This window comes from Cyanistes caeruleus, chromosome 1, assembly GCF_971803275.1.
Source record: "Cyanistes caeruleus chromosome 1, bCyaCae1.hap1.1, whole genome shotgun sequence".
Taxonomy (NCBI): Eukaryota; Metazoa; Chordata; class Aves; order Passeriformes; family Paridae; genus Cyanistes; species Cyanistes caeruleus.
In genome coordinates, this window is record NC_141701.1 from 58,485,182 (window position 1) to 58,512,958 (window position 27,777).

The 27,777-nt window shown below is 36.9% G+C and overlaps 1 protein-coding gene and 1 long non-coding RNA gene across 6 annotated transcripts in view; one reads left to right on the plus strand and one right to left on the minus strand.

The window, feature by feature from the left end:
* Nucleotides 1-27,777, plus strand: part of ZNF407 (zinc finger protein 407) — a 338,932-nt gene that overhangs the window by 226,787 nt on the left and 84,368 nt on the right. For all 5 annotated transcript variants that reach the window (XM_086894220.1, XM_086894248.1, XM_086894239.1 and 2 more), the window contains exon 8: nucleotides 15,159-15,337. In XM_086894220.1, the coding sequence (XP_086750346.1) occupies nucleotides 15,159-15,337 (179 nt within the window). The remainder of the gene's footprint in view (nucleotides 1-15,158; nucleotides 15,338-27,777) is intronic.
* On the minus strand, nucleotides 319-19,653 carry LOC147655527 (uncharacterized). The gene is made up of 2 exons (XR_015288391.1): nucleotides 19,545-19,653; nucleotides 319-6,486 (listed from the first exon to the last, which is right to left on the minus strand). It is a non-coding gene; the product is annotated as an uncharacterized LOC147655527 (long non-coding RNA).

Genomic DNA, 27,777 nt, shown 5'->3' on the forward strand with positions numbered 1-27,777 from the left:
CCTAAATGTGAGCCCTTGTGAGGGCAAAGCAGGTGTCTACTATCCAGTCTGTTTTAAATAAATGAAGGAACATCAAGTCAGCCAAACAAGGCCAGCGAGTGCAGATTTCGGGAATAGCTTTTTGTTTCCTGGTGATGGTGCAAGAGGTGAGAGATGAAAATATGGTATTGGGTGATGGTAAGTCTGTTGGTACTCTGCATTCCAGAACTGGATTCTAAAAGGCAAGTAGAGCATTTGTTTGCTGAGTTCTTGTACATATGCATCTGTTCCAGGCTTCCTCTTTTGTTTGGATGTCTTTTCTCTTAGAAGTCTACAACATAACATCAGAAGAATCTTTATTTTCTTTTCATGCTCTGAAGTGCCCATTTTTAGTTTCAGTTCACCAGTGGCATGGCAGGAGTGCTGTAACAGAAAGGATTATAACTAAGCCCTTCTCCATCTAAGCATCTCTGTTCCATAGCTCATTTGGGAATCAGCTCTCACTGGCTGGAAAGTGTGTACTGTCACAGGGTCGATACTATAAAACAAAAACAAAGACAGTGGATAAAATCCTGGCTCCACTGATGTTATTCACATCGCTTCCATGTCCTCAGTGAAGCGGCAATTCTCACCTGTCATGAAGGTACTTGTTTCTTAGGAAAGAGAGAAAAGGAAAGCCAGGGAGCTGGCAGCACCTTCCTCAAGACTTTGTATCCTGAACAGCAAAAAGTTACTACTACTTTCCATTTGATTTTCAGAGAGGATCCCTATCTCCTAAATCTTGCCAAAAGACTTCTAAATCCAGAAGCATCTACTCCTTTTGGAGTTTCTGTTTTTCAGTTTTCTCTCTACTTGAGTTTGCAGGTTCTTGCACAACAACTGAGTGAAATCACTGAAGCATGCTCAGAAGTCTTTGTCCTGGGGAAATGGCTATGTCTGCCTGTACTTTTGGTACATTTTTTAGGCAAACAGGCCCCTCTTCTTGTATTTTTGGGTATGTGTTAGAGAGCTGAATATTAGACAAGTCAGGATTCATTTAGTTCATAATGAACTGCTGTCTGCAACCTCATTCGAGTTATTGTTTAGGATTCTCAGCTGAAAGGGCACAGGACAAAGTGTTTAGGAGCCTGTTGTTTGGATTTTCTAAGAGAATTATATGGGCAACATAACTGAAAACAGCAGAGTGTTTCTGAAAGCAGGGATTAGATCTGCTTTTGGCTCCTGGCAGCTCCTTGCTGTCTAATGCCAAAGTTTCAAGAAGAAAGACTTGATGCACAATATTTTGTGCCAGCTAATATATTTTCCTAAAACAACTAATCTTTTTGCCTATTTTCTGATTATAATATCCTTCTCAATACTTAGATTATAGTTTTTCTGAGGCCAAGACCATTTTCTTTATTGTTTCTTTGTACAGCATTTGGCGTATCATTATCCTGTCGTGCTGTCCTCTCAGGTCAACATGCTGTGCAGTGAGAACGTTCCAGTTTTCTTGGAGCTACATTTTGATTCATAAACATAGGATTTCATTTCACCAGAGGAGTACAGGAAAGCCTGTACTGTAGTGGTGAAGTCTTATTGTTGCCAGGACTGTGGTACTGTTTAATGACTAAAAACCTCAAAGAAGGTGTAACAGCTAAGAGCCTGCATTCAAGCTGAAGTGCAGTATCAGTGCCTAATTCCCATAGTCTCCTTAGAAAATCTTATCTCTCCTTTGTGGACTGGTAATCCAATACCTTTCATGAAAATTAAATGAATATAAATAGAATTTTTCAAATATGCATGCAGTCTTAAGTGCCATTAGAATCAGCCTTGGCTGTTTTGGTCTGGTTTTGTTTTTAAACCTGACCTTCAAATATGTGTCTCACTAAAGGCGCTTCTGCATGCATTTTTTTTGTTTTGTTTTTGGAGTTCATGTCATTGTTATATAGCTGGAGGAGGGGTAGTAGTGAAAGCAATGCATCATGGACTGCAAGTGGAGCTATATAGACTCTCTACTTTGAAGCACAGTTTCTTTATCTATACCCATCCACTACTTAGAAAGGAAGGATTTCATTATGAGCTATATTCTTCTCTTGATATTCACCTCATGTTAGTAAGCTGCTATTCTGCAAACTTGTGGAAACAGCACTGAAACATATAGACTACTTCCATCTCTGCAGCAAAAAAACCCAAACTGTATACATCTGATAACAAAAAGGAAACAAATACGGATAGATAGATAGATAGATAGATAGATAGATAGATAGATAAATAGATAGATAGATAGATGATAGATTTTTTTTTTCCCTAAATGTCTATTACTTACTTAATTTATATTTACTTTTGGAAAATACATGGATTGTTTATAGTAGGTGTAGAGTAAACTCTTGTGGCCTTTAAAGAGGCATGTGGATTAATGACTTCTCAAAGAATTGTTTTACAAGAGTGCTGTAGCATTTTTAGAATGTTAAAATAGTTAAAATAGTTTAAATAGTCACTAAGGGCATGTTATTCGCATAGGCATCTTCTGCAACAAACCTGTGTATTTTTTATTATCTATGCATTCTGACTTGAATCACTGAGGTCCTTTCCTATATGTACATATAATGTTAAGCTTATGAATAGGTCCAGTTGTTCTAAAGTTAGTAATGTCCCTAGAATCACATACTAAATTAGCTCTTTAAGGACTGCATTACTATGATGCAAAATAGATTCAAAGGAATAGTTTGGTTTTATATAAAAGACGCGGAGTGCAGATTTTTTTGGTGGGTTCTGTTTGTTTGTTTGTTTTTAGGTTAAGAGTGCAATATATGTTTTCTTTAGCTGTAAAAGCACAATCAAGGCAACATGATAAGTGAGTCAGTGTTGTAAAAGTAAAACTAATTTTGCCTTCACTCACATGAGCTATAGAAGGAGGAAGCTTTATTGTCCCTGGGAAGGTGATAAGGCAGAGTAATTGTATATTATACTGTCCTGGAACATCTGCCTGAAGACTGTTGGAGCAATTCATCTATCATGGACGATACAGCATGTTTTGTCTTTCTGCTTTAACCCATCCCCACTGCTGGCCTGCACGAAGGTTTTGATAGGGACTGTGCCTGGGCTGGGGCTCACATTAATCAGTCCCCTTGTTCAACACTCCAGCTGACATAATTACAACCTGCGCACAGCAGTTATTCAAGTTGAGTCCTTGTCACTCGTGGTGCGAAACTACACAGCTCAGATCCCGAAGGAGATTGCCTTATCACACAGAACAAGGGCTCACAGGAGTTGAAGAGAATAGAAATGGGAAAATGTCTTCCGGGAGTACTATATATTCCTTTAAAATAAGACATTTGAGAGACTTACAAGGGACAAAGAGAAGCATTGTGCAAGGTCTGAAATGAACAGGTTATTATTTTTAAAAGGATTACACAGGCCATTTTTGTGAAATGGACATGCATTATTAAATAAATTCAGTGATCTCTCTTATCATTCAGTGGCTCTGCACATTAGTTTTCTTCAGAAGTGATAAAATAGTTTTTGACTTGTTTAAGCTTTAAGTATCTCTCAGTAGAAATCATCAGAACACAACTAATAAAAGTGCAGATATTATACCAGTAAAATTGGCACACACATAAGGGAAGATCTGTGAGGATCAGAGTTAAGGGTGAAGGAAGAAGCATGCAAAAGGGCTTTCGAAGATGAGCAAGTTCATTAGTTTCTGCTGTTGTATGATACCAGAATGTGAAAGGTGAAGCCAAAGAAAAAGTTTCATATTTTACCATTCTTCCCTCTTTTCATGTTAACCCTCTGTAGGAAAAAAAGACAAGTCCATAACAGTATCTATGATGATGAAAGAAGCTTATTTTCATGTAATATGATGAGGTTAATTTTATATGGTTGTGGGTTTTTTCTTCAAGATGCAACCTTTACATAGATGATCACAGGATAATTTGTTTGGTGTTGGTCTATAAAATTCGTCAATATGACAGAATTTCATTGGTATCCAGAAGGCTTTTGCCCTGGTGTTTTAAATTTTTTTCTTCTTGGGTTAGCTTTTTGAAGTAATACCATTCAGGCAGTTCCTGTTCTTCTCAATCAATAGATTTAGAGTGTTGCCCTGATTTCTAATCTAGTTAAATTCATGCTATGTCTGGTAGACATAATTGTGTATTGTTGAAAGAACAGTAAAAATGTGTCTATTCTGGGTGGTCCAGTTTCAATCTAATACTTTTTCAAGAGAGCTTATCTGCAACTTTGAATAGTCTGAAGTGCAGTAGAAACTACCTTATGCATTTTGCTTTACATATAGGTATGCTAGGTAAGTTAAATACATAGTTCAGTGCTTTCATTCCATTTCAGTATCTTTTGATTAAGTACACAGCACATAAATTTCGATGTGTAGGTCTCCATTGAAAGTCCAGCTATAGCAAAACTGCGGTTTCTTACTGAGAAGCAGGGCGTCCTTACAGGCAAATGTACTCTTGTAGGAACAAAAATCACGTTTTGCTTGCTCCTTACTCTTAAAACCAGTTCTCCTGGAGTGAATGATGTCTCTGAAGTAAGCTCAAAGTACAGAGCCAAATGCTGCATTTACTTACATTTGTGCAGAAAATGGCATTATGAGGACATAATCTGAAGAGAATGATGTTCCTCTGATATATGCTTTCAACACACATTTTAGATTAGATAATCAATCATACCTCCAACTAAAGACCCAAATTTGACTTTCAGAATCTAAGATGGTTTTTCAGTATTGACAGCCAGGAAGAATACATTTTAATTTGCAGACTGAACAAATTTCCATGACATCATAGAAGCACAATAAATGGCTGACCTCACAATGACATTTTTCAGACTTAAACTGTACTTCTTGGAGACTTTGAGCCCGGAAAAAGCCTTAATCTCAGCCAGTCTGACCTTCTACAAAAAAAAAAAAATGCATAGGTGTTTTTTTTCCCAGTTTGCTCTGTACTGAAATTCTGACTGAATTTTATGATCTAGAAACATATTCAGATTTGATCTGAAAGCAGACAAAGTTCAGAACCAACTTCCCTTCTGTGAAAGATTAATTGCTGAAGAAATTCTGCTTTCTGTCTCAGTTGAATTTGACTGTAACGTGTAGTCATTGTTTTTGGTTTCATATAGGTTTTCTCTACATTAGGTTGTCCCTTAATTACACCTTTATTCCATGTTAAGTTACTCAGGGGCCAAGCTCAAGTGTAATAAGCAAATAGAAGGAGTTTTTATTAAGTTTTTTAGAGTTTTTTACCCCACTTCTGTTTCTATTTGTAATCACTTTGTGGCTGTTTGCTCCCTTTTTTATATGTAGCCACTAATACAGGAAGTAGATATTCTAGAATTAGTTTCTCTGGTGTCACAAAGAGAACATTACATCCTTACATTTGCTTGCTATTTCCTTGCTTATACAGCTAAATATAGTATGGGGCCTTTCTGCTTATAGAATCGCACTAGAATTTCACATTAAACTGATGGTACACTAATCCTTAAATCATTTTCAGTGTCACAGCTTTTCACAGCATTGTCTAAGTTACTTGCATGCATTGTGCAAAGGTGGCAAAGCTAACATGTAATTGTGTGTGTACATGTTGTGATTGAACACGCCTGGCTTCAGCAACTGCACTATATGATGGCAGTGTCATCGTTATTAATCATGCTGCCAATTACAGTGTTGTCTGCAAATTTTGTTAGCAGGGATTTTATATATAGTTTTGGCATGCATAACAAAAGTGAATCTTTCAGACAATTATTGCTGATTCTTTTGATAAATTGGAACATTTGAAATGAGGAAGAAAATTACCATCTCTTTTTGCATGGGGGTTGGGGCTGGGATAGGGCAACAAGAGGCACTGTATTAGCATTAAAAAAACCTACTTTGAGCAGAGACCACAGTGCCCTGGGTATGAATCCAGGCTGCAAAGCAACAGGATCTGCCCTCTAGGGAATCGTGTTGTCACTAAAATGGCTGAAGGATCTGACACGAAGGCCAGTTGGACGAAGTACCATCTGCATCTGAGATTGACAGGCAGCCTTTAGGGTCTGTTGCTATCATTTCTGACTCCAGCAACATTAGGAGTCCAGTTTCATCTTATGCAGCCACTAGATTCCACACCCTTTCCTAGGCTCTGTCTGCACTTCTATATCTGTGAAAATACTTTATGTGTTCCTGAGAATATACAAACAGACTCCACAGAACTGTTTGGTTACTTTACGTGGTCAATAAAAGAAGTACAATAGGGGAAAAATTGATGTTGAAAGGAAATACGTGTCTTCAATTAAATTCATCTCAGCTTTTTTAAAAAATGGATGTTTTCCATGGCCTCATTTCAGTGAGGTGTTTGATCATGTACATAAATTTAACCTTGTGAGTCATTCTTTTGAAGTCAACGGGGGCTGCTTATACTTAAGCCGCACAAATGTGTAAGTACCTTGTTAAATCAGGGCCTGTGATACCTAAAGCCCGGTCTCGATCCTCACACCACTGCAGAGATGCTGTTTCTCAGACCAACTTCTCTTTTGTGCCATCTGCTCTAAGAAGAAAGGAAAGGGGGAGGGAAGAAGCCCATGAACAATGGAGTGATTATTCTCAGTTACTGTGAAATAGATGAACTCCACCTGCTATTTCTGCCACTTAAACCTTGGCTGACACAGTGCAGCAGTGCGCTGTGCACAGCAGACCCCTGCATCCCTCACACTGCAGGCACACAGGCCCTTGAGCTGGGCCATCACAGAGACCACTCTGCCTGCAGCAAAGTGGAAGCTAGGAGTTCTAGGAAATGTTAGATGGCTTTCAGAAGCAGATCAGTCCTATAAAAATTGGTTGGTTGTTACTGTTTTGTTGGGTTTTTTCCTTTTTTTTTTTTTTTCTTTTTTTTCTTCTTTATTCACTGAAAAGAGACTCTGAGCTTCTCTCTGAAGAGCTGCTGGGGGACACTTAGAACCTGAGCAACCCAGCTCTGCACAGCATTATGGGGAGAGTGAGGACCATAGCACAAGAGGAGAGCTGAGGCACACTTCCATGATTTCCTGTACCCTTTCCACCCATTCCTTCAAAGTGTAGCAAGTTGGACATAATTTGCAGGTTTCTGTCTAAAAGCCTCATCTTTATTTCTTTCTCTGTTTTCTTGTAGAAAATAGAATTAATGGAAGCATTTAAGGCAGGATGCCATAGTTCCTTGGAATCACAGATGGGCTTTTTCCTGGAAAAACATAATGTTTTCTTTAAATCGTGGAGTCTGTTCTTTGCTATTTGTTGACAAAAATACTCTGAAAATTCATGAGTAGATCTAGATGCCAGCACTGGGTCTATACTTTGGGTTTTGTTCACTGTGCAGGGTTGTAACTGGCTTTACAGATTCCTCAGAGGTAAACAAGACTAGAGTACATCACTTCTTATTTCCCTTCAGAATTTCCAATTACCCTGAATTTGCCTTTAAAAGCACTTACTTTGGCTATCATAATGATCAATTACTTGAAACTGGGAATTTTCATTCCAATACATTGTAAATAGAATGGTGGATCCATGGCCAAATTACAATTTGGACATGCTAGTCTGCTGAATGGAGCTCAGACACAAGCAGTAATTATCAATCTTCCATCATTTTCTGTGCTGACGCACAAGTTTTTGCTGCTTCCCTACAGGGCTCTGCTACTTTTTAGCAGCCAGCATTGGACATCTGTCACACTTACTGTATGTCATAACAAATAGATCATTACAGAAAAAAATGCAAAGCTAAAAATGTAGAAAAGCAGAAAACATTACGATTATTATCCCTGGGTGTTGGTATAATACTATCAGAATAAATCCCAAATACATTTTTATTATTTTCTTTGTGAAACTGACTGCATTATAAAATCTCATTAAAACACCTAAATGTAGTGTACTCTCTTTTATGGGTTACTTCATATTTTCTGAGTGGCAATACATGCAATACATGGCAGTACATGAAAACAGGGAAATACATGTGGCCACCAGCTTGCTGGGCATGCATTTTTGCTGCACTGTGGGTGTGTATTTCAGTCATCTTTTCTTGGTAGAGTTGAAAAGCTGTGAGCAAACGCTGCAGAAGCAGCTATGGTGGCAAAGGCATTGCTTGTCCCCGGCAGCTCATTGCCTCTGTCCACCAGAGGTCTTTAGGAGCAGCACAGAGAGGTGTTAGGTAGCAGTGACACAGGCAGAGCTGAGCTGGCACTGGGTACATTGGAGTTGCCCTCCTGAGCTCCCACAGAGCCGTGTGCTGCTAATTCCAGCCACAGTACCGTAAGTCACTTGAGAATTGAAGTTGGTTGCAGAGCGTCGGCACTTGTATCCATGTGATTGTTTCTCCACTCACTTAAAACCTAAATAAAAGGTAGAACTTTTGCTTTTAAAGGCAAAGAGCAAGAAAAAAAGTAACCCAGGTGCATGTTAGTAGTGAGAAGGCTGATGAAATGTATTGCAATTCTTGTACATATATACATAAATATATGTTATATGTGTGTTTAAATATCTGATAATTATTGTGGTTCTATAATGTTAGTTTCAACAGATTGCCACATTTTTGGCTGTGGTATTTGCTATTTTTTATTATTTCTTATGCAATACTGTACTGACTTGTAGCACTGAAGAGGTAAATACTTTAATTTTGAAACTTGCAGTCTGAATTGCCAGTGCAATGTATGTGCAGATTATGTATTATTATGTAGCTAGTTTGAGCTATCTGGTAATCTGTTTATTCTATTTTAAAACCAGAAATGTAGCTAAATCTTGAGTATGCAGGGAAGAATTTTTTGGTTGGTTGTTTGGTTTGTTTGGGGTTTTGCTAAGTAGAAGTTGGGCAGAGTGACTGTCATTGTCGAGATTTTGATTGAATAAGCCTGTTTGTATAATGTAATTATCAAAGATTGAGGTATTTGTGTCTTTCCTGTCAAGAAAATATTGCCCATTAGGTTGTTTACCACCACCCTACCAAATGCTAGTTTTCATACAGTTTAATGACAGCAAGAAACAAAGGCAGGCTAGAAGGAATTGTATTTTGGAAAGCAGTAATGCTGAAAACAACCTGAAAGGTCCCTGCATTTAACTGAGTGTGCAGGAGCTCTTGGTGCTGCAAGAAGTATCCAGGAGTTCCCAGAACTGGCTGCAACTAGAGAATGCTAAGCACGGAGAAAGTCATGGCATCCATGTATGCAACACTGGTGTGAAATGTGAATGTATTCAAAGTTTAAGGCAACTAGAAAGAATGCAAGGAGAACCTGATGATTCCTCAGAATGAATTGAAGGGAACTCAGTCATTGTAGCTCTTCTACTGGAGGTCCAGGTATCAGGAGATTCTGCAGCCAAGCAAAGAGTGTTGGACACATATCAATGTTAGCTGGATGCTGGGGGATAAGAAATACGATATTTCGTAGAAGGGAGAGAGATCAACAGAAGAGTCATTTGCCTGTGATTTCAAAGGACTCCCTATTGCTCTCCGTCAGAAACCGTGTTTTAGTCCCAAAAGGGTTCTGGTTTGAGAAAAGAAGCACGGGGCAAATATTTATGAACTGTGCTATCAATAAGGTCAAGCTAAATGTTCCATATGACTTTGCATTTCTAAAAATCTACAGCTCTCCTTTTCTAGTGTAATTACATTATTGCAATTTTGATTTAAAGACAGTTTTCCAAGTTAGATGTCATTTTCTGTAAAAGAAATACCTGCAAACATTTGGTGAATAACTGAGGTTAAGAATCTACAATAGTGAATATTGCTTGATTGAAAAGTTTGCTTTCATCATAATTGCTTTTATTTCTGGAAGAAAGTATCTGGAGACTTTGATACTTTTCAATCAAAATGCTGCAATTTCTCTGTACTTGCAGGTTGTATAGCAGGGTGTAAAGGGTGCAGAAGACCTTCAGAATGCTGTCTATATGAGAGTCACTTGATTCATACTGACAAACGGGAAAAATAGAAATCTTTTCAATCAGTTGGTTTTATCACTGTGCTTGTTTTTATGTTGTGAATAGTGATGTCAATGGAGCTGCCATAAGTCCTTTACGTTCTATGCATTTCTCTGCAGAAAGAGGATGTTTATACATAATGTGCTGGAGAAGACCTTTGAAAAAGGTTTATTTTGTGCAAATAAGAGTCCTACAAGGTGCTAAAATTTTTAAAACATAGTGGACTAGATAATTAACATTTTGCCTCATTTGCACCTCTGAAACCTTCCATTTCCGTGTCTTGCAGTAAGTATCTTTCTGAAAATGTCAGGCACTGTGTAATGGAAGAGTGTTCTAATTTCAGTTTCTTATTAGTAAATAGGAAAAAGAAATAATAAAAATTTATTACTTCCTGCAATATTTCATTAAGCTGTTTAACGCAATGCTAGTGTATTCTCATGTAGAAAACCCTTAAAAATTTAGAAACATTCCTATTCTACATGGACAAATTTAGAATTGGCAGATATTTTGTGTATTTCTCTTATTTCATGATTTTTATCCAAAACATCGTGTAAAAGACAAGGACAGCAAACAGCTTGGTACTGGGCAGCCACAGGTCTGCAGTTAACTACTGAACTTGGCTGTTTACAGAGGCTGCTGGCTGGGGAGCGCAGAGCACAACCTGCTGCATCCTGCCACAAGGCTGGGGATGAGTCTCTCTGCATAGACAAGGGATTCCAAAATCCCTGCCCTCACACAGCTTGTACTGTTTGCTGGTGAGACTGTCTGACTGAGCTCTGCAAGACTGGAGAGCAGGAAGAGATGATGGAGGAATAGTAACTGCAGGTAGCACTTTCTGAGGGGACCTTCAGGCTGACTATTATCCCCCCAGCACAGATTTGCTCCAGGATTCATTGTTCCACCCATGTTTCCCTGCTGCTGACTTTGAACTTCCATCTCTACCACCTGCAAAGTGCATGTCTCTGCTCTACCATCCCAGACCCCAGAAGAGTGCTGCTGTTTACAGTGGGGTAGGCCTAGTTTTGCTGAGAATTATGGTCTTTTGCACATTATAGCTTGCCAGTGCCACTGAGAAGATGTCTTTATAGGGGCACTTATACTGCCTTTTAGAGGCTAAAGGAACAATTGTACTTTTTGGGTTAAGGAGGAAGGCAGTTATGAGGACTTCTGTCACATCCACCAGAAACATGATTTTCCCACTCTTCTGTAGACCAGGCACTCGGTATCTTGCTCTTAGCACAATGCCATGTTTCTGGGTTTGTTTTTCTTTTTGTAAAAGAACTCAAGTATGTATATATAAAGATAGGAGAAGAAAGGCAATGGAAACAGAGGCAGCAGCTTCTCATGTTGAGAAAATGTATGGACATTTTATACAACTCCTACCCTTCCTTATTTTACTCTCCCAGCAGAGTGGATCAATGGTGCTAAGAGACAAGGGTACAGATGGCTGTGGAATGGGGCATCGGGCTTCCTTGTCACAGGATGATTCCTATGCAAGCTCAATCACCACTGAAAACTTCAATAAATTCTTTGAAATTGTAGCTTCCCAAATAATGAGAGACAAGAAAGCTGGGAATGGTCAGCATGGAGAAGAGGCTCAGGGGATGTCATGAGTATGTACACATATCTGAAGGAAAGCTCTAAAAAGGAGGAAGCCAAGCTCTTTTTCAGTGGTGCCCTGAGACAGAGCAAGAGGCAATTGGTACAAACAGGAAGATAGAAGGTTTCCTCTGAACATCTGGAAACACAATTCCATTGTTAAGCTGGCTGAACACTTGCACAGGCAGCCCAGGGAGGTTAAGAGATACCTTTGGAGATATTCAGAAGCTATCTAAAACTGATCCTGGGCAACTGGCCATGGGTCATTCTTCCTGAGCAGCAGGAAGGTACCGGAGAATCTTGAGAGGTCCCTTTGAACCTTAAGCATGCTGTGATTCTGTACTAAAGTATCATTCTACAATTGACAAGCTATTTCCAGTTTATGATACTTGAATATGCAGCAACTTTTCATTCATTGAGAGCAGAAAATGTTACCTGATTGATAGGAATGGACTTGTAATGGCAGCATGGAATGTGCAGCTAGAACAGCAATGGGAATGCATCGCTGTGTGGCGAACATAAGAGACAAATGCCCTTTTTTGTCTTTTTCCAGAAGAGGTTTTCTGTTCATCTTAAACAGTAACTGCATTTCTCAGGAGAATCTCACCAACTGTCTCCCTTATTTCAAAGTGTTATCCTTTACAGAGTGGGGGCTCTCCTGGATGTGGGAAGTAGGCCTATGCCCTTCCCAATGTATCAGTCTTTCATGGAGGAGCTCAAACAGTTTGTTGCATGGGAAGTATGAGATGAGCCTTTCAGCTCCTTGTATTTCCTATTCATCTGCAATATACCTTAGCAACATGTTCCATTTCCTTTTTACTGTGTATGGCACTGACAAGACACTGAAAAATCCATACAGGCCTCCCTCTTCCCTTTAATAGGGTTTTTGTGGGGTTTGCATCAAGTCTCAACCTTTCTTCACATCTAATAAAAGGACTTATTGCAAGACACGAAGTAAAATTTTTATTGTGTTTCTCTGCATCAGAATTGAATATAAACTCATTGACTGTACCTTTAGACTAATTAAGTCTCTCTAATGAGTTCCCTTCCTGTTACTTCAGAGCATGGAAAAATTGACAGAAATATATAAGTTTGATTTTAAAAATGGATCCTGAGGATGAAAGCATGCTTACATGAAGCAATTGTAATAGTAATTCAACTTAGAAACCTCTACTGTAGCTTTACTGAAATACAGTAGTTACTAGTAGGTTAGTCTTCTAAAACCTGCATGTATTTCTTTGTGGCTGCAATTCAGACTGGAAGTCAAAAATCAGAAAGACTTTGCTCAAATTATTTTTATTGGGCTGGGCTCTATTTTCCAAATTTCAGAACAAAGGAAATCTGTATTTCAAGATTCATAAACACCTGGAAGTAAATCTTATAATACAAGGCCTGTCAAAAACTTATCATCACTATTGCAGCATTACAAGGTTTTAGTCACATTCTTGTCATGAGATCACTGTAATAAAAATATAGTGCTGTTTAAAATCACAGACCTCTGTGTTTACTCATATGATATGAAGTGATGTAACTACACACACAGTGTATTGGTGGGGTGTTTTGTGTCAGACATATAATAACATACTTGTACAGTATGTGGGAGAAGACTCCTAATAAAACTCACATTCAGAGTACACTGAATAATTAAAAAACACTTTATATGCAGTACATATTTGTCCTTTCATATTTGAAGGTATCATGTGGCTTCAAAAGTGCTTGTATTTGCCAGTTGTTACCATCATGGTTTACCTTATGATGGCAATTGCTGCTTTGCTACCTAATATGAGGGGCCACTTGTAATGCCTTGTGATCTCATAGACCTTATTTCTGATTAAGCCTTCCTGGTCTTGTCACATGGGAAAATCTGGTTTTAAATTTTTTATATCTGTATGTTGGTGTGTTTAGTGACAGATTTTTAACTGATGACTGAATAAATGAGGCTCCAGGATTGCTCTGTTTAAAGTGGCTGGAGCAAATTCCAAATCAAAGGAGATAGAACTGGCCTTTTATGGCTTGAACAGGCTGGGTTTTCTTCACAACTCTTACATAGGTTTCCACAGATCCTTTATATATTTCAGAGGAATATTTCAAAGTAAAAAGTTTTATATCTTTCCTTAACATAGTATGAGAGCTGAGCTAAAAGAACACAGATATTTTATTTCAGATTTGTATGCTCTGCTTTAATCTACTCCCCTTTAAAGTATAACCCATGATAGAAGGTTACCAGGTTGTCTCCTGCTTTCATTGCAGTATACGCTACCTTTTTTTTTTCTTTTTTTGTAAAATACATATTTCATTTTAACAACATTTATGAGCATTGTAACTTTTTTAGGGGCTGAATCCTGAAAGATGCTGAGGCCAATATTTTCTATATTTTTCAGTGATGTCTTCTCTGACATTCTCAGGCATCTGACCATTATACCAGTATATAGCAGATGGACATGACAGAGGGTGAGCTTTGGCAGCACCGTAAGGCAGATACCAACTTTACTATGACCATTTCTGAGGGAAAGACAAGCATTCCAGCAGAACTTCAAGCTGCTACTTCCAGTTTATTTTGGGGGTCCTTTTTTTACGTGCCGGTTACTGTGGAATTTCTATCAGTGATGGGTATATAGCCAGTTGCCCAAAATGCTACAGTAGTCTTATTTGAGTACTTGTAAAGTATTATGCATTAATGTAGTTTACACAAGTCTTTGTACTTTTTTCAGGTAGGCAGAATTACTCTTCTTAGTTTGGCAATAATAATAATAGTATATGTTAGTAAGGAAGTCTAAAAACAAAACAAAACCCCAAAGCAATGGTACACGTGGACAGTTCTGTTCTTTTGAGTCAAGAATAAATAATCTGACTATTTCTGATTGAAATAAATGGAGCAGCAGTATATTTTATGTAGGATTCATCACGAAGTCTGAATAAGTAGGAAATTCTAATGCAAAATAATTTTGTAATGAGGCTGGAAAATTTTAAAGACTAGAAATTAAATTTTACTGCTGTATGTATGCTGTATCTCTCTGTGAATAAAAGAAATGTGGAATTTTTTTATTACTTTTTTTCCGAAATGTGATTATAAATACTGCTTTGAAATGTGTTAAACTAATTGCAATCTGACTTTTATGCATGAAAACTCCACTACTTTCACAAAAGCTGTATTTAAGATGTAAACCAGAATCCGTGTGTATTTTCAAAAAGATGTAAACTTGAGCAACTCAGTTCTCTTTCCAAGGAATAGTTCACAAAACAAGATGAAAGTTGGTGGAACATACTTGCAAAAATCATTCACAGCAACTCCACTCGAATTTAGGAACTGTGTAGAAACGGTTCATGTGAGCTCCATTGGGAATATTAAAGGCATTTTTGAATTTCAGGTTTGCTAAATAAAGACATTTGCTTAATTTCTGTCCATCACTGACTACCATGAGAAAAATAGAAATTCTGTAAATGCAACAAATCAATCATTCTGGTTCAGATGTAATGTTCAGTTAACCTGAAACAGCTTTGGGAGCCTTCATGCAAAGGACAACATTTATGCAAAACCTAAGAGGATGGAAAAAAAATCTACAGATAATGAAAAATTAGTGATGACTACTTATTCTCCGTTGTAACACTAGGTTTTATTTGAACCACTGGTAGGAAATGAATTAATATATATCTCTTTTCTTTTTTCATTCCTATTTAGATCTAACTGTGCAGAAAATATCCGTAAACACATCTTGCATACGGGAAAGCATGAAGGAGTAAAAATGTATAACTGTCCTAGGTGTGATTATGGAACAAATATCCCTGTGGAGTTTCGTAACCACTTGAAAGAACTACACCCAGACATTGAAAATCCTGATCTGGCGTACTTGCATGCTGGTAAGGTCATTCCTCCTTTTGCTTACAAATTCTTTTCAAATGCACGTGCTTTTAAATGATTGTAATAACAAAACAAGAAGTTATTATCATTTATTCTGAAGAAGAACAAGGCTTTAAAATGGGCTTAATCCTCCTCAAGTTTTCCAGGATTGAAGATTATTCATTAAGCACTGAAATCTATCCATGTTACACAAGCAAATCTTCCATTTCAATAAATAAACATCAGAAGTGCTTGCTATTTAGATGCCTCGTCTTGAAATCTAACTGAACTTTTAGGGAGAAATATTTTTAAAGATTTTTATTAAGTCCCTCTGCCTAAGCTATTCCCCAAAAAGAGAAACGCAAAATTCCGTAAGAAATACAGTGGCAAATTAATGCACTGGTTTAAAAATTCTTAGATTTCATTACAAAAAAATAGACTGTTCCTCATTAAAAGATAGAACAGCAGAGCTAAACCAACAACTTAGATGTACATTTTCAGGCTTTGTTTTAGAGAGCGCACACATGGAAATCACTGGAGGAATGCAAAACAAAAACATTGCTTTGGAAACAGGAATTAAAAGAAAAGAGATGGGGTGTTCTCTATTTAGGAACAAGTTTTTTTGGTTTTTATTTGGTTTTGGGTTTTATTTTTTTAATAGATTCTGCAGTTCAGAGTGGAAGGCAGAAGATTAATGGTAGGAGGTTAGGAGAAATGATACAGAATTAGTGTGGAGCTTGAATGAAATGTGATCTTAATGCAGGAGAGGCAGATAACTTAGACATCACTGGGTGGAAAGACAAGTCAGAGCAGTGGGAAATAAGAACAGATGGTGAGAAGGAAGAGTTGGGGAATCCAGAGGAGGAAGAAGCTATGTGGGCCAAAGTCTCCCTGAGATGCAAATTAATCTTCCATTGAATTACTACTATTAGTACTCCCATGTCAGATTTGAATCTTGTGTAAGGAATTAATTTCATAGGTTTTGATACCCTCATACCTGTAAAAAAGCAAAACCTGGAGAGTTTTCATGGAGCTTTGTGCAGTATGTACACTGTAGTTATTTTAAAACCTCTCAGTCTTCTCAAAATGACTGCTTGCTTTCCTGACTAGAGGCAGTGTATTATTTGTACCATATATTTCTATTTGCCAAGTATTCCACTTCATTTTGGAACCAATCATCATGTCATGTCAGCATATGGTGGATAATATCTGGATGTGCAAACAAAATGCCAGTTGGCAGAATACCAATTTCAAAATAGGTCAGAAAACCGATCACATTTCACCATAGTTCTCACTAAAGCAAATGAATATTCAACTCAGAGCTTAAATCCAGACACCGTTGGATTTTTACTACAATAATCCCACTTAATATGAAAAAATCAAATGCTTTCAGTAGACAGATAGATATAACAGAGAGCTGTAACAGTGATAGAATCACTAACATTCCAAAATTACAAACATTTTATGCACATTTTCCCATTATTAGTTTATATCTGGGTAAATTAATTGTTCACTGTAGCATGCTGTGGTTAAAACTGTTCAGCTTGCTTGTTTTGGTAACACAGGAAAACACTCATCAGTGTGTTGTATCCTAATGATTTCTATACATGCACTCATATACTACAGAAATCCCCTTGCACTAAACAGGATACTGTGCAAATATATTAGGACTAGCAAGAACAGATTGTCACCTATTGATTGCCAGGTTCACCTAGAACTGGTATACAGCAGAAGTCTTGAAACATTGTTTGCATAATCCCATTGCTAAAAGGATGATACTGTATCTTCCTTTCAAAAAGAAACACTATTAAAGAGGAACCTGGGTGATAATTGTGTATTCATACCATAGTTAAATTAAGGGATGTTTCTTTTCTTCTTTTCAATCCATTTCTGACTGCTGGACATCTGAGAGTTAAAGGTTTTAGAGAAGATTTTTAGAGGAATGAAGGACAACTCCTGTGCCCTGGCTAACATCGCTTATAAAAATAAGATTTGTTCTGTGTCTGGTTCACAGTTACTGATGACTTAGTGGTCATTGGCTGCACCCACAGAGAATCTACAACACGACATAGAACCCCTTAGGATGATAGGAGTATAAAAGTGTCATACAAGATTGATTTTTTTTTTTTAACTTAAACATATTTGTCTGTCTTTTATGTTCTAATATTGCTTTGTAACAGGAAAGCCAGCTCTTTTTGCTTCTTTGAGCAGATAGAAACAGAGTAAGTCTCTTCACTGGCAAAGAAACAGACACCAACTCCAGCCACTTTGCAGGACAGCCAGAAGCTCCTTCACTACAGCCCATCAAGAGTGGAGCTGTGGCATACCTTTAGGACATGACTGGGAGTAAAAGTCAAGTCTGTTTCTTGTCTGTGAAATTAAGATTGACAGTAGGATTTCTAATTTTAATTTAATGGCCTTTATAATTGTTGCGGGAAGAGTGGAAGCTTCGGACAAGCCTTAGCCTCAGATTCTGGCAACAGTTTAAGTTCAAGAAATCACCCTAGCCTGCAAGTTCTAATGATGGCAAGACAGATCTATTTATAAAATGAATTATTTATTAAACAGACAAGAGATAGCAGATGAAAGATCTTAATCAGAATCACTTACTACACAGTATAAAACTGAAAAGAACTACTAGTAGATTACAGCACAACATAAAAATGCACAATATTGAGGATAATATCTATATTAGAGCTAGGAAAAGAAACGGTATTGATTAGGAGTCAAATCTAACTTATCACTGAAACCATGATAATTTGCACATTCCTTCACTTAATCCCTTGGGAGTAACTGCAAAGCAGGCATCCCTACTCATGGGAGAAACTCCACACATTTCCAGGGAAATGTATAGAAGGTTTCTGCTTTGTGGAAGTTTGGTGTGGTTCTTATAGTTGTAAAGTGAATGCCTGTCTGTCAAAAATCTGGCTTATCTTTCCAGGGCTCACTTCCATCAGTAAGACATTTATTGGCAGTTGGGAGATGTTAACCCCATGGTGCCAAAATAACTCACTCTAAGACAGCTTGTCCTGTTTGAGTTATCTGGCTGGTTAACAAACCACAGATAAGCTCTTGTGGGCAGTGAAATGCCCTGCTACAGTAATGTAATGCTCTAATATCAGTTTCTATTTAGCTTTCTTTGGCAACTGCTATGCTGCTTTATGGGGTCAATGGTAGTAAGCAGCTTGAGGAAGCTGCATTTCTATGGGAGAGGCTGTGGAAAATGGAAGACAAATGAAGTTGCCTTTTACATTTGTAAAGATGATATTGTAATTGAAAGGTGGTAGCACTTCTGTTCTAAACTGATATATAGAAATGCCAGAAAACCAGGTCTTTAGACTTTCCTCTTTTTTGCTATGGGTTCCCTCTTTCACAGAGGGAGTTATTTAACAATACAATTATATTCCTTATAAATCTTACATATTTTAACAGTCTGGATTATACTTTTTTCTTTAACTTTTAAGATTTACTACGTTTGAACAGCAGGCCTTTAATGCACGCAAGCCAACAAAGATATATGCAGTGCACATAAAATTGTGAATTGAATTTGCTAGGCCACACTTCAAATAAATACCAGTTTATGCATTTAACCTTAATTTTTATACGAATCATCAAGTTTGTTTTTTAAAATGTCTGTGTATTGTTATGTAGGAGCTTGGTGCCTATTTCTTGGTGTTCTCTGACCCATTTTCTCAAGGCCTGTGTTAAAATTGAAATTTTGTTGGAAGAAATCCAGGAATATTGGATTGTTATCCATCATCCACAATATGACTTTGTTTCCTTTTTAAAACCTCAGTTAAGATACTTACAGATCTTATAGCTGTTCTAAGAACAGAACTGGGCTCAGGAATCCTACAGGTAATGTTTAAATAATGGAAGCTTGGTTCTAGTGGAAACTGTTTATGTACATTCTTGTTATCCATGTGCAATCTGAATGTGTGTCATTACAAATGGAAAATGAATGCAATAGATGAGATTATCATATGTTGATGACTGTCATTTTAGTAATTTTTCTAAAACTGAGATTATTTAAAAAAAAAAAGTTTATTACTGCGGGCTTGTCTGAATTGTGAGTCTTAAAACAGGCTGACGAAATATTTCGATTCTTGTGTGCATTGCATTTCCAAAATTCTTGAATGTGTTTTCTTCTAACTGATGCTACATTACAATACTGAGTTGAACTGAACCTGAATATTTTGTCAAGTGGTACAGGAGAAGGGCTCGTACCTGTGGTAGATCTTGCAAGGGATCAGTATTCCAGTTTTCTTTCTCTGTGCTTTGTCTGCTTTGGAGCAGCATCACTTGGTAGTGATAATTTCAGTTTGAACTGAATGTTGATCATTTAGGAGCTCTTGTCTCACAAACATTGTGATACTATTATGATGCATTATTTATGTCCAAACAGTGTAATAGCTATGCCTGAACATCTCCATTATTCCAATAGCTGCAGAGTTCGTGGTATCTCACAGTGTGGCATAGTATCCTTCTGTGGCTACTAAACTGGTCATAAGCAAAAAGCTCTTCAGAGAGAAGGGAAGTAGTTTGCTCATTATTGGTTTTGTGATAATGTTTAAAGTTATGCAGTGATACTGAGGGATTTTTTCCTTATCATTATTTCCATGCTGCACTGTAAAAAGTGGAGATGGTTTCCAAGAATCAGTGTGTGAACCCTAGAAATCAGAATAACTGAGTTTTTCACTGAGCAAAAGATACAATGGTCCTGCCTTTTTACAAGTGTTTTTACAAGTTTCCTCCTGGGCAAAATAGGTGCAATGCTTCTATAGTTTGAGTCACAAAGCTCTTGCTGGAAAATGGCTTCACAACAGTCAACTATATGATTAGGGAACTGCTTAAGGCATTGAACAAAGAATTTGGTGATGTTTAATTTAGAATTGTCAGTCATGCCAAATACTTCTTGTAAGTAATTTTTAAAAAAATGAACCAGTGAAGCCAGCTCAATTAATTGTACACTTTGGTAAAGCTTTGGGAAGTTTTTGTTTGGGTTTCTGTGGCAGTGATACTGTGCTTGCAAAGCACTCAAATTTTCGGGTGTGTGGTGAGAGTCTAGCACCCATAGCCCCATGAGCAGGAGTGGAGGATCAGTTACTCCTATGGATCATGGCAGAACTGAAAGTGTGAGCTGTTTCCCCTCTCCGCACAGAGAGGGAATGTTTTGGGGAATGCTTGGAAGTACAGCTTTGTGTGCCTGTGCCTCTGTGAAAATTATAGGTGCCTCTGGGGTTGGGCATTCACAGAACAAAGATCGTGACGATTGTGTTTTGGCAGTTGGCTGCCTACGTGGTGATTGAACGCTTAGTGTTCATGAGGAGTTACATAATTCATGACCAAATGATAGATAGGTACTTGATTATAGTGTATGAGTTGCTTCACAGGGAGAAAATATCAGACATGAGCTACTCTTAGTCTAGCTGAGAAACGCCTAAGAAAAATCAGTTACTGAAAGCGTAGTCAGACAAATTGAAATGAGAAACAAGGTGCAAACACTTAAATATGAGGTCAATTGAGCTCTGGCAGCAACTAGCAAAAGAAATTATTCTTGTTCTGTTCCTCTGAGCCTTGAGAAGACTGGATGTCTGTCTGGAAAATGGGTTTTAGGAGGGTCCAAGGTTGCTGGGTTCACTGCAAAACGTAAAGGGGCTTGGATATACCAGAAGTCAGACTATTATCTAAGAGGCCTTTCTGCGCTTAAATCTTCAGTGTTAATCTACAGCCTCCTGGTAAGGGCTGTGTCTGTGAATCTAAACTGTTTGGGTGTTGGGATAGCAGTGGAATAGCGGAGGAGACAGGTAAGTCCCCCAAAGTGTTCTTTCTCAGAGAGGCAACATTCCCATCATCAGTGCTAAATTCTTACTCTCTTTGAGCCTGAAGTGGAAATACACCAACTTAAATTGTTTGTTTCTGGTATGTCATTAAATCCTTGATAAAATATCTTGTAACAAACTCATTTGTTTAATGTGCTTGAAGAATCTGTATAAAATTATTCTCTTTTCCCTGCCAGTTCCCTTACTGTGTTATTATCTTCTCTTTTATATATGTTTGAAAAGTATTTTTGCAAACTCTAAGTGCACTTTTCAAAAGGCCATGCTTTCCACACATTTCTCTTTCAGTTTCTTTAATGTTTGAGAAACAGGGCTGTACCAGCAATCTGCAGCATGATTGCATCATCAACAAGGGACAAAATTGTGATCCTATCAGTAGTAACAGTTGCAATATTCATGAATGGAATTCTGAAAGTTCAAATAGTTAATCCCAAATAAAATTGTGATCTTTATCCCACTTGACAGCTACATTTATCAAATTATTAAGAGAAAAAATTGATTGCTAAAAGTTATGGTGTGATCTATTATGTGATTTTATCAAGGTATAACTGTATTACCAAGTGGAAACTGCAGACTTATTCAGAATGTGAATTGGACACACAGAACCTGATAATATAGCAATTATACTAGTATCCTGGTGATTTTCTACTTCTAAATATTCTTTTGCTATTCTTTTCTTTTGTGAGTTTTGATTCTTTAGTAAAAAAATAAAGTTTAAAAAATAGGAAAAATGAAATAATAAAATATAATGTTTGCTCTTATACTCTCTGAATTTATCAAACTACAAAAATATAAAATCAGTAAATGCTATTCATCAATGAAACAATGGAAATACAAGTCAGTTGAGTACTTATGCAAGCTTGTAATTCATACCTGATGTAAAACCTCCAAAGAATAGATACAGTTTTGTTTGCAAGTGTATTTCACTTTTTTTTTAATAGTTAAAGTTCTTAGTCTTTATCACTGTTTAAATAAAACACTTTAAATGCTGTAATTTGAAACAATATTATCATTGCTAGATATAGGTAAATCAGGTGCAAGCTTTTACAGCAGCAGAATATTGCTTGGGTTTCTAGTCAGATAAAACATTATTTTTGATGGCTGGTATACTTTAAAAAAAGAAAAAGGCAGCAGCAGCTCTGCTTCAAACAGGTTTGCTCTTGTCATAGCTATTAGTACCAGTCTTTCAATAGCATGTCATGTTGATTGGCAGACACTCCCTTTCCTCTTTTGTGAAGAATAATAATTTTAGTGTGTGCTTGAAATAAAAACCTAGTATAAATGATTTTCTGTTTGTAAAGGAGAAAGCCAGGTTCTTTTTAACATATGTAGATTATGTATTATTGTGTTTCAGGAAAGATTAATCTATGTTTAAAAAAAAACTAAGTAATTTTTTTTGAAACTGTCATGTATTAGAAGGCATTGTATATGTAGCAGAGCTTTCATAGCCAGTATATTTATCTGGGTGGTCATGACATAAGAGTTGGTTCTTTCCAGGTAGCAAGTGAAGGAGGAAAAAAAAAAAAAAGAGTTCATGAAAGTACTTTGTCTTTTTTTTTTTTTTTTTCCTAGGATATAGCTTTTTTCTGCTGCTGTTGAGGAGCATAGGGACTCCTTTCATAGTTCCTTAGTTGCTTTTCCTGAACAATCAGCATATATTCCTGCTGAGTGACATGAAAGGAGGTGTTGAAATATTTTGATGTAAATATTACATCATCTAATATTAAAAACCCACCACTATTAGTATTAGTTACATCCTTTAAGTGAATGGTATTCTCGGATCAGAATGAAAGCAAATCAGTCTCACTAAAGAAAAAGTGTTCAGAATATAGTTTGAAAGGAAAAGGAAAATACTGCCTAGACCAAAGTCTGGAACACCTCAATACCTCTGCTCAGTGGAAGTATAACAGGTGTCCTGTTGTGTGCCATAAGCTGCAGGGCCATTGCATAGGGGTTTCTATATTGTGTATAGCCCCAAAACCATGCAGTCAGAATCCTGCTTTCTTTTCAGTGCATTTCTGTCCATGGCCCTCCTAGCAGCCATCGTTCCTTTTCTGACACTATTCCAGTTTGTAACAGGGCAACTAATTTTTGTGGTGTGAGCTATTGCTCCTGAGCAGATGAATCTCTTTTCCCATATCTAAATATTTAATCTGAGTGCTGATGTGTGCCTCCTTTCCTGTCGTTCTTCTCTGTGGCATTCTAGTTTCCAAAGTTGGGAACTATTTGGTTGGCTTGCAAGGGGGCTGTGCCATAGTGTATGATACAGAAACCCTCTTCAGGTCTGAATTTTTGTTGAACCCTTAATGCCCACTTTGTATCTGCCTTCAAAACACCCTTGGACAGGCATCTGCTTTGCAAATTCCTTGCATTGCCCATGCTGGATCCCTGATAGTGTCCATAAAGACTGGTGCCTCTGCAAGGATGTCAGGTTCACTGATGAAAAGAAAGTAATCTTACTCCAAGATACTATTTCATTATATTAATAGATAAAATATCCTTCATGAAGAACGAGCCACATTATTGCCTATTTGGAGCTAAAAATAGGCTATCCTAACATAAAACTTTTAAAGCTAGGCTGAAATATTTAAGTGCAGAAGTAGAAGAAAGCCCTTAAGACATGACAGCCATCTAGAAAGGCAAAAATATTTAATTGTGCTAGAAGATATATATATATATAATAGTATCTGGCAAATGTAAATAATAAAAGGAAATACTAGTATTGTAATATCAACATATTAAAATTCAGAGGAAAGCACAAAAAAAATGAGATATCAAGGTCATCAAAAAACTTTTCAAACAAACTTTTCTTTCAAAAAGAAAGACAATAATCTTACAGGAGGAATAAAGAATAAAGATGTATAGTGCCTAGGAATAATTCAGGATATTTTTATGAGGAGATTGTCCTATACTGTGAACATTTAAATTGCTTTCCTATTACACATTTTTAAGACTAGATCTCTTAGTCTATCATCCAGGGAAGTTATGCTGGAGTTTAAGAAATATAAAGATCTTATTTTTTTATTTTCAATAAAGTAAATATAAAATAAATATAAGATGTTACTTGAAGAATTAAATGAAAATTTTGACTTTAAATGTGTGGTAAATATTTTAATATATATAGTAGATAAAACTTATTTAATAACATATTTAAACTGAATTGAAAATAATTATATATTCCTACTCTGTGCTATAAATATTTTTTAAAAATTTAATTCCAACGGAAATATAAATAATAAATATCTATAAATAAACCCAAATAATAAATTTCTCAACTGTGGTATCTCCATTATCAACTAATTATTTCATCACTCGCAGAGTTGAACTAACAGTACTTCAAAGACCTATGGGCATTATATTTCAAATAACCATAGTAGGGTGGATTTTGCCTACATAATGCCTCCACTTCTTGGTGGCTCTCTCTGTGGCTGTGCATTATTTAGGGGACACTTTATGCTTTTTCTTCCTGTGAGATGTTGCTAGTATCCCAATGCTAGTAACATTTCACGGGAAGAAAAAGCAGAAAATGTGTTTTTATTGAAATAAGTAAAAAATTATTCTTGATGAATAGCTTAAATTATTAATATTTGTAAACCTGCTTGCAAGTCTTTTTCTGAGTTTTAGATTTTTTTATAAATTACACAAAATTCCTTGCTTGTTAGACATAGTTTCATTACTGCACAAATAATAGCAAATAATTTCAGAATCAGAAAAATGCCGATGTTGTCATGGTTTACAGCTACTAACTAAGTTCCACGCCTCAGTCACTCATTCCCACCAGCGGAGGGATGATGGGAATTAGAAGGGTAAGAGTGAGAAAGCTCCTAGGCTGAGATAAAGGCAGTTTATTAGGTAAAGCACCACAAGCAATTAATTCATCATGTTGCATGGACTGGTAAGTGTTATCTACAGGAATGCTGGGCTCCATGGCATGTAATGGTAGCTTGGGAAGACAGATGCCAGTACTCTGAACATTCCCCCTCTTGCTTCTTTTCCCCTCCACTTTACATGCTGAGAATGATGCCAAGTGCTATAGAATGTCCCTTTGTTCATTTGGGTCAGCTGTCCTGGCTGTGTCCCCTCCCAACTCCTTGTGCACCCCCAGCCTCCTCGCTGGTGAGGTGGGGGGCAGAAAAGGCCTTGACTTTGCATACGCTGCTCAGGACTAGCAAAATCATCCCTATGACACTGTTTCCAGCTCAAATTCAACACCTACCAGCAACTGTGAAGTAAATTAATTAAATCCCAGAGCCAAAGCTCATAGATAAAAGAACATAGGTATGGGAGTTTGATTCAGTGTAAGTTGTGTGCTCAATGCTTTACTACTTTGGGTCATGAATGAAGAGAAGAGCCCTCAGCAATAATTGCTCCAATGAATCACAAATCATTGCAATTCCATGCTGATTTTTAAAATTTCTTCTGGACTTTCTTTTTGTTTGCTTTCATTAATCCAATCTGTGCGGCACTGACTTTCCATTAATTTCTTGACATGGCATCTTGAGTCTTGACCTTTGTAAGTAGGATGCCTTGTCTGTCTGATACTCGTGTTCTTTTGTACTTCTAATTTCTATTTTACTTCCAATAGTTCTTCATAATTTTTTCCATCTTTTCATTTACCAGATCTTTGGTACCTTTCAAATGCTAAATGCTCTCCCATATATCCTTAGTAACCATGCTGGATTTTTCTGTCCTTTTTAATATTTAGGTTTTATTGGATGAATGTAGATTGCACCTTCTCTAACTCTACCTTAAATAATTGCCACTTAAGGGAATTAAGAAGTACAAGGGAAGGAAAATGCTGACCCATAGACTAAGCAGAAGGAAAAAACGTTCCCACTGGGTCCAATTTCCTAAGAAGGACCATCAGGATAGTGACTAGGACCTGAAATTATGGGCTGAATGACCTCTAAAAAATTATCAGTTCAGAGAGGAGCTTGTCTATAACTGTTTGCACTAAAGGAAATGAAGATAGGTAGAAGTCTCACAGAAAAAAGATTGCTTCACTTTCTTGGTGAACATATAAGAGCATAATATGAAACTATATCTCATATAAATACATGGCATGTCGGCTGTCTATAATTCTTGTATCATGTCAAAAAGCCATGGAGACAGATAACATATCTCTTAACTCCCAGCTGGCCAGTTAGTGGGGAACCCCTTTTTCTTAGTACATCTTCTGAATGTAAGATATTTTATGCATGTCTTGTATTTATTGGAATGAGTATGTGCTCATCAATATCTAACATCAAAGAAATGGTTTGTACTTAAGTAACCACTGCAGATTTAATACAGATGTTTTCATTCTCTGAGTCATTACGATATGATTTTCATATAATTTTCTCTGATAGTAAAAAGAGACCTTAAAGTGAGTGCAATTTTCATATAAATTGCATAGGAACCTGAGCATTAATAAAAGCTCTGGGCTTCAGACAATTCAGATCACTGGTTCAGATTCTGCATGTCTGGATGAAAGGTACTCTTGGTTTAAGTGGGTGCAATTCCAGTTCCTTGGCTCTGGGAAGTAGAGGAAGTGCCTGACATCCAAAAGCAGAGTTGCTAGGCAGGTTTCTGTAGCGTAGTTAAGAGGACTTCTCATGTATTTAAAGAAAATGAGTTACTGATTGTCACAGTCCCTGCTTAAATAACATTTTGGAAACTTAGAGTATTGTTGATGGAAGAGGTTTTTCATTAGTAGTTGTCCTGTAGTTAGAAGTGCTCTATAAGTGTTTGGGATTACAGAGTATAATGTACTTACAAAAAAGGCATTAAGATAACTACCATACTACATACTAAACTATGCTCCTACTTCTTTTATGCCTTGCCAAAATGGTACTTCTTTTCAGTCTGATAACTAATAGCAGATAACAGTTCTCAGAAAACAGGTTTTAGGAAATTTGAAAGAATATACCTTCATTGAAGTAATATTATCCAGAGGAAACATGAAATGAAAGCATCTATTGATAGCAAATAAAGTCAGAATTGATTATCAAGTTATCTCAAGATTTATCAAAAGGTTTTAGACAAACATTTTTAAAGTAACATTGATTTTGGATTTGGCATATGTATCTTAAATTCAGGACTCTATTTGAAGAATTTGAACTTAGTAGTTATTAAACAACCAATTATACACTCAGTAAAATAATTTTAGTAGTTTATGGAATGTTTGAGTAATATAAAATTAAAAAGGAAAAGCCATGGTGAAACATTTGGAGTCCTCACATATTAGTGCATGTCACCATCACAAAGTGCCCGTGGGATAAAGCTGCTTCTAGTCAACTCAAGTTAGCCTCCTCTGGTAAGGATTTATCTACAGATCCTTATTGTTACAATAGTATTCAGTGTTCTGTTAATTGTTGTTGACCCTTTCTTTTGTAGTCCACCTTCCTCTGAGCAAATTCAGCTACTATCAAAATTGTCAGAAAAATTTGCTGAGCCGCTTTTGTTTGCTTCTATCCACTCAAACAAAAATCCTGAAATGTGGAGTCAGAGATTTATCAGCATGTGAAAATAATGAAATCTCAGTTATCTGTAATTCAGCACAGCCTTACTTGTAGTACAGATCAAAAGGCAAAGACAGGGGAACACAATCCTCCGTTCTCTGTTGCAGTTGTGGGGGGGAT